The sequence below is a fragment of the Halictus rubicundus genome, unplaced genomic scaffold (assembly GCF_050948215.1).
Source record: "Halictus rubicundus isolate RS-2024b unplaced genomic scaffold, iyHalRubi1_principal scaffold0044, whole genome shotgun sequence".
Lineage (NCBI taxonomy): Eukaryota > Metazoa > Arthropoda > Insecta > Hymenoptera > Halictidae > Halictus > Halictus rubicundus.
The window spans coordinates 687,812-697,801 of NW_027488585.1; the positions used below are offsets into that span (position 1 = coordinate 687,812).

The window sequence follows — 9,990 nt, forward strand, 5'->3', positions numbered from 1 at the left end:
AGCGACAGTATGCGCGATTTGAAATTATAATGGCAGGAACGGAATTGCCCGGTAAAATAAGCGCGAAGTAATCGAAACGTAATATGCTAGGACTATATATAGATATATACATATAAGAAAAAGAACACACACAAAAAAATAAACATAATGAAGTCAACGCGAATATGACTATATCGATAGTAACAAAAAATATAACTTACGCAAATTAACTATATGAAGAATAGAACGCGATAAGGTGACAGAATTAGGTCTCGATGGGAAGAGGCGCGAGTTTCTTAACATTACGTTTGCACAAGCCGTTTACTGTCTTAACGGTAACTGCGCGAATGATGTCATCTTGGCCCGGATGAACTTCCACGATGCGTCCGAGACTCCAATGGGATGGTGGAAGGTGATCGTCCTTCAAGATGACGATGGTTCCCTTGTTCATCTCGTGGGATCCTTTGGTCCATTTTGCGCGTACATTCAGGTGGTTTATGTATTCTTTGGACCACCTGATCCAGAAGTCGTGTTTCACCTTCTGGATGTGTTGCCATTTGGACAACCGATTGCTGGAGGTCTCGTTGAAATTGACCTCGGGTAAGCTTGTCATTGCGGAACCAATCAAAAAATGGCCGGGAGTGAGAGCTTGTGGATCGTTGGGATCGGACGAGAGTGGAGTCAACGGGCGGGAATTAAGGATTGCCTCGATTTCCGTTACAAATGTTGCGAATTGCTCATAGGTGAAAAGTTCATCGCCGACTACGCGTTTCAGATGATGTTTGAATGACTTGACCGCAGCCTCCCAGAGCCCGCCGAAATGTGGCGACAAAGCTGGCATGAAGTGCCACGAGATCTCTTTGTCCTCAAGAAATCGACGAACTCTTTTATCCTCGCGCAGGACTCTGGAGAGCTCGGTCAAGTCATTATTGGCACCGACGAAATTGGTACCATTGTCGGAATATATGTTTTTGCATATTCCGCGGCGCGCGATAAAACGTTTCAATGCAGCGACGAAGGCTTCGGTGGTCATATCGCTAACCACCTCGAGGTGTATGGCCTTAGTGGAGAAACAAATAAAAACGGCAACGTAGACCTTTATTTTAGCGCGATTACGGAATTTGCGTTCCTTAATAAAAAATGGGCCGCAGTAATCCACCCCGATGTTGGTGAATGGTCGAGTTTCGGTGACTCTGTCTGCTGGTAAATTACCCATTGTGTATCTTGTCGTAGGTGGATTAACGCGGAAACACTTCACGCAATTTCGCAATATTTTGCGTGTTGTGTTTTTTCCATCGATCGGCCAATATTGTTGTCTGACATTGTACAATGTGGATGTCAGACCCGAATGATGATGTTCGATGTGTGCGTTATGAATGATGAGATTAGTGACGCTATTGTTTTTCGGCAAGAGTATCGGATGTTTCGTTTGGTATGAGAATTTGGAATTTTGGAGACGACCTCCGACGCGTAATATGCCTTTCTCATCGAGAAAGGGACTCAAACAAAGCAATTTGCTTTTGGATGGTAATTCGCTTCCAGTTTTCAGTGCGTGTATTTCCTCCGAAAATGAATGTTGTTGAATTAACGTGAGAATTCTTTCATTTGCGAGGTGTATTTCCTCTACCGAAAGCGGTCCGATACAGCGATTTCTATTTGTAAACCGTAGACAATAGGCGATTACCCTACGCAGACGCTTGATACAGGAAAATCTCTGTAAGATTTCATTGGCGTTTATGACGGACGAAGCAAAACAAGTGACTTTGCGTAATTCGGGAATTTCCTTGGGAGATTCAAAGCGCGATTCTGGCCAAACTGATTCGTCGAGTCCGAGCCAATCCGGACCGAATTGCCAAAAACTATTGTCGATTAATTCCTTGGCCGTGATACCGCGTGACAATAAATCCGCGGGATTATCGGAAGTGCGAACATGTCGCCAATTCTTTATGCGCGTTTTGCGTTGTATTTCCGCGACGCGATTCGCCACGAAAGTTTTCAAGGTGCTAGGTGATTTGGCTAACCAATGCAGAACGATAGTCGAATCGGTCCAGAACGTTGTTTTGGATATGGTGTGCGTGAGTGATTCCCGCACTGAGCAATATAATGTCGCGAGTAGGTTCGCTCCGCAGAGCTCAAGACGAGCTAGACTGATGGTTTTTAACGGCGCGACTCTAGATTTTGCGCAAAGCAGCTGCGTTTTGATTTTTCCGGACTGGTTGATGGTGCGAATGTAAATACAAGCTCCGTAAGCGCGTTCACTAGCATCGCAAAATCCATGTAATTCGATGCTCTTTACGGAGCGTTGCGTTATATGTCTGTTGAATTTGACCTTTTCCAATAATTTGAGATTGTTGCGATAGTTTTGCCACTCGTTTTGTACATTCATGGGCAGCGATTCGTCCCAGTCAATCTTTAATTGCCACAGGCGTTGCATGATAATTTTTGCTGTGACGGTTACTGGACCGAGAAGACCCAAGGGGTCAAATATTTTTGCGATAGTCGACAGAATTGCGCGTTTCGTAGGTGAGTTTGGCGAATTTATGTTGACTGAGTAGTGAATAGTGTCGTTGCGCGGATCCCAGGCTACTCCCAAAGTTTTGACGGTCGCGTCCCCGAAGAATTTTGGGTGTATCTGGTCGTCTGTAAGACCGGATAACAATTGTGGATCATTCGAGACCCACTGACGGATGTTTAGTTCCCCTTTGTTTAACAAAGTGATGATTTGATCGCGTAATTTGATGGCGTCGCGGTATGTGGCGGCACCGGTCAAGAGATCATCCACATAGATGTCTCTTTTAATGACTTCGGATGCCGCTTTATAATTTTGCGATTCATCGTCTGCAAGTTGCTGCAGACATCGTGTGGCTAGATAAGGCGCGGAAGACAGACCAAATGTGACTGTGTTTAGTTGAAAGGTTGAAATTTCGTTTTGCGCGTTTCGCCAAAGAATTCTTTGGTACGGTCTGTCTTCTTCTCGGACGAGAAATTGCCGGTACATTTTCTCGATATCGCCGGTAAGCACAAACGGATGCATTCGGAAGCGTAATAACAGACCGAAGATATCGTCCTGTATTGTAGGACCGGTCAAAAGCGCGTCATTAAGTGACACTCCCGAACTTGATTTTGCCGATCCATCGAATACAACTCGAACCTTTGTGGTTGAGCTGGAGGGTTTGATGACGGCGTGATGCGGTAGGTAGAATCCCTCTGAATTTGCAGGTGATTCTGTTTGAGTTAGATGTCCTAACTCTAGGTATTCGTTTAATACCTTCGCGTATTCCGCCTGCAATTCCGGATTGGTAACGAATCGCCTTTCGAGGGAATGAAATCGTTTCAATGCGCGCGTATAAGTTTCGCCTAGAATTGCTTTTTTCTCGTTAAAAGGGAGCGCGACGACGTATCTCCCTGTTGCGGTACGTGAAACAGTGCGTTTAAAATGGGATTCACAGGCTTCCTCCTCCGGTGTGAGGTGAGAATGCTGTGGCCCTTCCTCGACTTCCCAAAATTTCTTTAGATCGAACTCGGCGTTGTTAAACAAGGTTGTGCGCGAATTTTTGCGGGAAGTGGTCGGTGCACTCCCCCCGATGATCCAACCAAACTGTGATTTTTGTAAAACTAGGTCAGAATCATTCCGAGCAGATAAATTAATTTGACCGATGCTGAAGCACGAGAGTGTCGGTCCCGTACCGATCAGCATGTCGACTGGTGCCGGTTTGTGGAAGTGAGGATCGGCTAATTTTATGTTGTGTGGTATTTGTACCCTTGTGCGATCGATTTGACAATCGGGCAATTGGCCCGCGATTCGTGGTATCACAAAGAATTCCAATGTGCGGTTGAAGTTATTTTGTCTCGAAACTATCTTCGCCTTGACAAGCCGATTCGTTACCGTGTTTAACTCATTTAGCGCCTCGATCGTTACACTTTGTTCGCGCGTTGGTAATCTTAATTTTTTGACCAAACTTTCGGTGATGAAATTCGCGTTTGAACAGGTATCCAGCAAAGTTCTGCACTCGACAGGGTTTTTGTCTAGATCCATTGCGTTGACTATGGCTGTAGCCATTAAACCGTGAGTTGATCCGTCTGTAATTAGTGAGGTGATCTGATTATTTAATTGGTGTGTAACGTCGAAGCGCGTAGTAAGTCAGGATTCGTTGGTCTGTGTGGTTTCTGCGTTTGTTTCGGGATTTGACCGTTCGTGTTTACGCTCCCGATGCAGTCGCGTATTGTGCGGCGCGTTGCATTTTTTGCACCTGCCCCCGTAGCAGGTATCATGCGAATGACCCGGTTTCAGGCAATTTAGGCATAGCTTAGCCTTGCGTGCTAGTTCGATGCGTTTTTCAACCGATCCGTCTAAAAATGTTTTGCATTGGAAAGCCGCGTGATTTCCCGTCTTGCAGATATCACATGATGGTGATCGCTGCTCGGTTACGAAAACTTGCCGACGATTCGACATTGGCGACGATGGTGGAGACGGACGTTTATTGTGCCAGCGGTTATTGGCCTTGGCGCGATTATTATATTGCGGTTTAATGGGTGAGGAATATTGCGTCGGATTTATGTTCGATACTGATTCATAATCTTTACACTTATGCGATGACATGTGTAAAAATTTGAAAATGTCGTTAATTTTGGGCATTTGGGTATCGGCTAACGTGCGTTCCCACGTTTTCCTGGTATCCTTGCCCATTCGCGAAATGACGATGCTCGTAAGGAGATCGTTTGCAATATCCTCCCAACTTCGACCTAAGGCTTGTAGCGATCTTATGTGTAATTGCATGTAATTCACTATATCTCGGATCGCCTCGGATGACACGTTTGGCATCGCTGGTGTATCGCGTAAAAGTGCCGCGTGTCGAAGAACCAAAGCGCGTTTGTTGTCATATATTTCATTAAGATGTTCCCAAGCGGCTGCGTAGTTATCGTCACTAATCGTGAAGGCGCCTATCGCGGTTTCGGCCCTTCCGGATAAAGAAAGCTTCAAGTAATTCAACTTCTGTATGTTGCTGAGACCTTCGTGCGCGTGAATCATGGTCTGGAACGCATCTTTAAAGGTGATCCAGTTTTCAATGCGACCATCGAATTTTGGTAAATTTATTTTGGGTAGGTTTACTGGAAGCGAATTCGGTTTACTGAACGAGGATTCTGTTGGAATTGTATTTTGCGCGATACTGAGTCTTTCGAGTAGTTCAAGCGCGGAGGCGATAACATCGTCGTAGTGATCCGTGATTTCTTCGCGTTGTAACTCCAAATTTTCATGCTCGTCGGAAAGCATCATGAGGTCGTGTTGTTGCTCGTTGAATTTGTTGAATAAGCCTTTCAGACGCTCGATTCTTTCGCGAAGCTTAATTCGTTCTTTCGCGGAGACTTTGTAAAATTCTAGATAGTTAGATAATGTCGTGATCTGGCCTTTGAAATATCTACTTCTATGTTTTAATGCGCGAATTTCGTCATCTTGCACTTGAGTCATTTCGTGAAATCGAGACAGGAAGGAAGACGGAAAGAAAGGGAGTTGATTGATGCGCGATGTGACAAGCCTACCTTGTTGATGGCTTCTTTCGGTCCCTTTGTTCTGGCTTCCTTTCCTGGAGAATCAGCAGGTAGGATGCTCGGCTCCTCAGATCTGTCGTTGATCCTCGTGGTTGGTCGTCCTTTCCCAAAAGGTAGCTTCACTGCGTAGGTGACCCCAATTTGATTGTACGACTGCGCTGTGGCTTCCACGAAGATGTTGAACACCGTCAAATGTGACGGATCTCGTTCAATTTAATTGTTTGTCTCACCGCACTCCACTAGATCACTGATCCGGCTCGAAGGACCATGGAAAGTTGGGCTGTTCGTTTTCACGAAGAAATTATGCGCGCGTTTGTGTCAAATAGAATTTATTTTAAACTTAACAAATGCCCTGTCACCGGCCGAACTAACCTTGGGTGACTAGTTAAATTGTATACAATGAATTGTAGCGGTGGTACGGTATAGCGCGATTACTGACTCTGATTCTGAAGCTGACTTTTTCGGATGCAAACTTTGCCGATTCTGCCGCTCTGCTCCGAGGCCCGCTTACTCGTCACCTCGGTGGTGACGCGATTTTTTGGCCCTGGGCCCGTTTTCGGGGGAAGAAGCATCCCCATTCGTTGATTTGACTTGAGGGTGGAGGTTCTTCTGAAACAGCCCTCACCGGTGGAGGAGGAAGTCCCCACCTCAAGTCAATAAGGGAGAATTCCCAAAATGCGCGATTTATGGGACCCCGGAGCAGCGCGACGAAGGCCTAAGTGGCCCATGTACGCCGTGCTAGCCAAGTGGCTAGCAGCTAATTTATTGCCCCGTGGCCGAGGTCCGGTGACGAAGACCGAGGGCTGGAAAAAATGTGCGTTTACTGTCTCTGGTTTTCGTCCGTTTGACGAAACCCAAAGACACGGTTATTGTGGTTGTAGCGCAACCCGAGCGTGCCTCGCGTCGTGCGGAAGAGGATTTACGACCCCTTGTCCGCCGCGTGTAGTGGGCCATAAGGCCCGCTGTGTCCGAATCCGGAACCCTCAAGTACCTCGCGGACGGTACACGGTATGAGGGTCGCACGGATTGACTTATGGCCACTTTTCCAATGCCATCAGCTCGAATCCTCAAGCGCCTCGCGTGCGGCAACTCAAGGATTAGCATTCTTCGTGATTAGTCGAAGGACGGACAAAAATCGGAAAAGGGCTTTAGTCACGCATGTGTATTTTTTGGGCGAAAGAGCATGCTCCGTTACGGCCGGAAATGCGAGGATTCACGGTACTTTTGTCTGCAAGGGATCGAACAGATAGGATAGAGGATAGGATAGGATAGAGGATAGGATAGGATAGAGGATAGGATAGGATAGAGGATAGGATAGGATAGAGGATAGGATAGGATAGAGGATAGGATAGGACACAGGATACGATATTATAGGTGATAGGATAGGATAGAGGATAGTATCGCATAGAGGATAGGATAGGGGATTGGATAGGATAGAGGATAGGAGACGATAGAGGGTAGGATAGGGGATTGGATAGGATAGAGTACACGAGGCGATAGAGGATAGGATAGGATAGAGGATAGGATAGGATAGAGGATAGGATAGGATAGAGTATAGGATAGGATATAGAATAGGATAGGGTAGAGGATAGGATAGGATACAGGATAGGATAGAGGATAGGATAGAGGATAGGATAGAGGATAGGATAGAGGATAGGATAGGATAGAGGATAGGATAGGATAGAGGATAGGATAGGATAGAGGATAGGATAGGATACAGGATAGGATAGGATCGAGGATAGGATAGGATAGAGGATAGGATAGGATACAAGATAGGATAGGATAGACGATAGAATAGGATAGAGGATAGGATAGGATAGAGGATAGGATAGGATAGAGGATAGGATAGGATATAGAATAGGATAGGATAGAGGATAGGATAGAGGATTGGATAGGATAGAGGATAGGATAGGATAGAGGATAGGATAGGATACAGGATAGGATAGGATAGAGGATAGGATAGGATAGAGGATAGGATAGGATAGAGGATAGGATAGGATAGAGGATAGTATCGCATAGAGGATAGGATAGGGGATTGGATAGGATAGAGGATAGGATAGGATCGAGTATAGGATAGGATATAGAATAGGATAGGGTAGAGGATAGGATAGGATAGAGGATAGGATAGAGGATAGGATAGAGGATAGGATAGAGGATAGGATAGAGGATAGGATAGGATAGAGGATAGGATAGGATACAGGATAGGGCAGGATCGAGGATAGGATAGGATAGAGGATAGGATAGGATACAAGATAGGATAGGATAGACGATAGAATAGGATAGAGGATAGGATAGGATAGAGGATAGGATAGGATAGAGGATAGGATAGGATACAGGATAGGATAGGATAGAGGATAGGATAGGATAGAGGATAGGATAAGATACAGGATAGGATAGGATAGAGGATAGGATAGGATAGAGGATAGGATAGGATAGAAAATAGGATAGGATACAGGATAGGATAGGATAGAGGATAGGATAGGATAGAGGATAGGATAGGATAGAGGATAAGATAGGATACAGGATAGGATAGGATAGAGGATAGGATAGGATAGAGGATAGGATAGGATACAGGATAGGATAGGATAGAGGATAGGATAGGATAGAGGATAGGATAGGATAGAGGATAGGATAGGATACAGGATAGGATAGGATAGAGGATAGGATAGGATAGAGGATAGGATAGGATACAGGATAGGATAGGATAGAGGATAGGATAGGATAGAGGATAGGATAGGATAGAAAATAGGATAGGATACAGGATAGGATAGGATAGAGGATAGGATAGGATAGAGGATAGGATAGGATAGAGGATAAGATAGGATACAGGATAGGATAGGATAGAGGATAGGATAGGATAGAGGATAGGATAGGATACAGGATAGGATAGGATAGAGGATAGGATAGGATAGAGGATAGGATAGGATAGAGGATAGGATAGGATACAGGATAGGATAGGATACATGATAGGATAGGATAGAGGATAGGATAGGTTAGAGGATAGGATAGGATAGAGGATAGGATAGAATACAGGATAGGATAGGATAGAGGATAGGATAGGATAGAGGATAGGATAGGATAGAGGATAGGATAGGATAGAGGATAGGATAGGATAGAGGATAGGATAGGATAGGATAGAGGATAGGATAGGATAGAGGATAGTATAGGTTAGAGGATAGGATAGGATATATAATAGGATAGGGTAGAGGATAGGATAGGATAGAGCATAGGATAGGATAGAGGATAGGATAGGATACAGGATAGGATAGGATACAGGATAGGATAGGATAGAGGATAGGATAGGATAGAGGATAGGATAGAATAGAGGATAGGATAGGATAGAGGATAGGATTGGATACAGGATAGGATAGGATAGAGGATAGGATAGGATAGAGGATAGGATAGGATAGAGGATAGGATAGGATAGAGGATAGGATAGGATAGAGGATAGGATAGGATATGATAGAGGATAGGATAGGATAGAGGATAGGATAGGATACAGGATAGGATAGGATATATACTAGGATAGGGTAGAGGATAGGATAGGATAGAGCATAGGATAGGATAGACGATAGGATAGGATACAGGATAGGATAGGATACAGGATAGGATAGGATAGAGGATAGGATAGAATAGAGGATAGGATAGGATAGAGGATAGGATAGGATACAGGATAGGATAGGATAGAGGATAGGATAGGATAGAGGATAGGATAGGATAGAAAATAGGATAGGATACAGGATAGGGTAGGATAGAGGATAGGATAGGATAGAGGATAGTATAGGATAGAGGATAGGATAGGATACAGGATAGGATAGGATAGAGGATAGGATAGGATAGAGGATAGGATAGGATAGAAAATAGGATAGGATACAGGATAGGATAGGATAGAGGATAGGATAGGATAGAGGATAGGATAGGATAGAGGATAAGATAGGATACAGGATAGGATAGGATAGAGGATAGGATAGGATAGAGGATAGGATAGGATACAGGATAGGATAGGATAGAGGATAGGATAGGATAGAGGATAGGATAGGATAGAGGATAGGATAGGATACAGGATAGGATAGGATACATGATAGGATAGGATAGAGGATAGGATAGGTTAGAGGATAGGATAGGATAGAGGATAGGATAGAATACAGGATAGGATAGGATAGAGGATAGGATAGGATAGAGGATAGGATAGGATAGAGGATAGGATAGGATAGAGGATAGGATAGGATAGGATAGAGGATAGGATAGGATAGAGGATAGTATAGGTTAGAGGATAGGATAGGATATATAATAGGATAGGGTAGAGGATAGGATAGGATAGAGCATAGGATAGGATAGAGGATAGGATAGGATACAGGATAGGATAGGATACAGGATAGGATAGGATAGAGGATAGGATAGGATAGAGGATAGGATAGAATAGAGGATAGGATAGGATAGAGGATAGGATTGGATACAGGATAG

The 9,990-nt window shown here is 44.5% G+C and overlaps 1 protein-coding gene across 1 annotated transcript; it reads right to left on the reverse strand.

The window, feature by feature from the left end:
- Positions 1 to 244: 244 nt before the first annotated feature.
- On the reverse strand, positions 245 to 4,015 carry LOC143363373 (uncharacterized). Its single transcript, XM_076803969.1, has 3 exons — positions 3,667 to 4,015; positions 2,001 to 3,204; positions 245 to 1,373 (listed from the first exon to the last, which is right to left on the reverse strand). Exons 1-3 carry the CDS (start codon positions 4,013 to 4,015, stop codon positions 245 to 247), a joined length of 2,682 nt encoding a protein of 893 aa, XP_076660084.1.
- Positions 4,016 to 9,990: the final 5,975 nt, after the last annotated feature.

Coding starts and splice junctions, on each gene's coding strand:
- LOC143363373 (XM_076803969.1), bottom strand. CDS start 4,015: ATGGATCTAGACAAAAACCCTGTCGAGTGCAGAACTTTGCTGGATACC. Junction 3,205..3,666: donor ACCAGTCGACATGCTGATCG/GTACGGGACCGA, acceptor TAACTCAAACAG/AATCACCTGCAAATTCAGAG. Junction 1,374..2,000: donor TCGACTATCGTTCTGCATTG/GTTAGCCAAATC, acceptor GAAAAACAATAG/CGTCACTAATCTCATCATTC.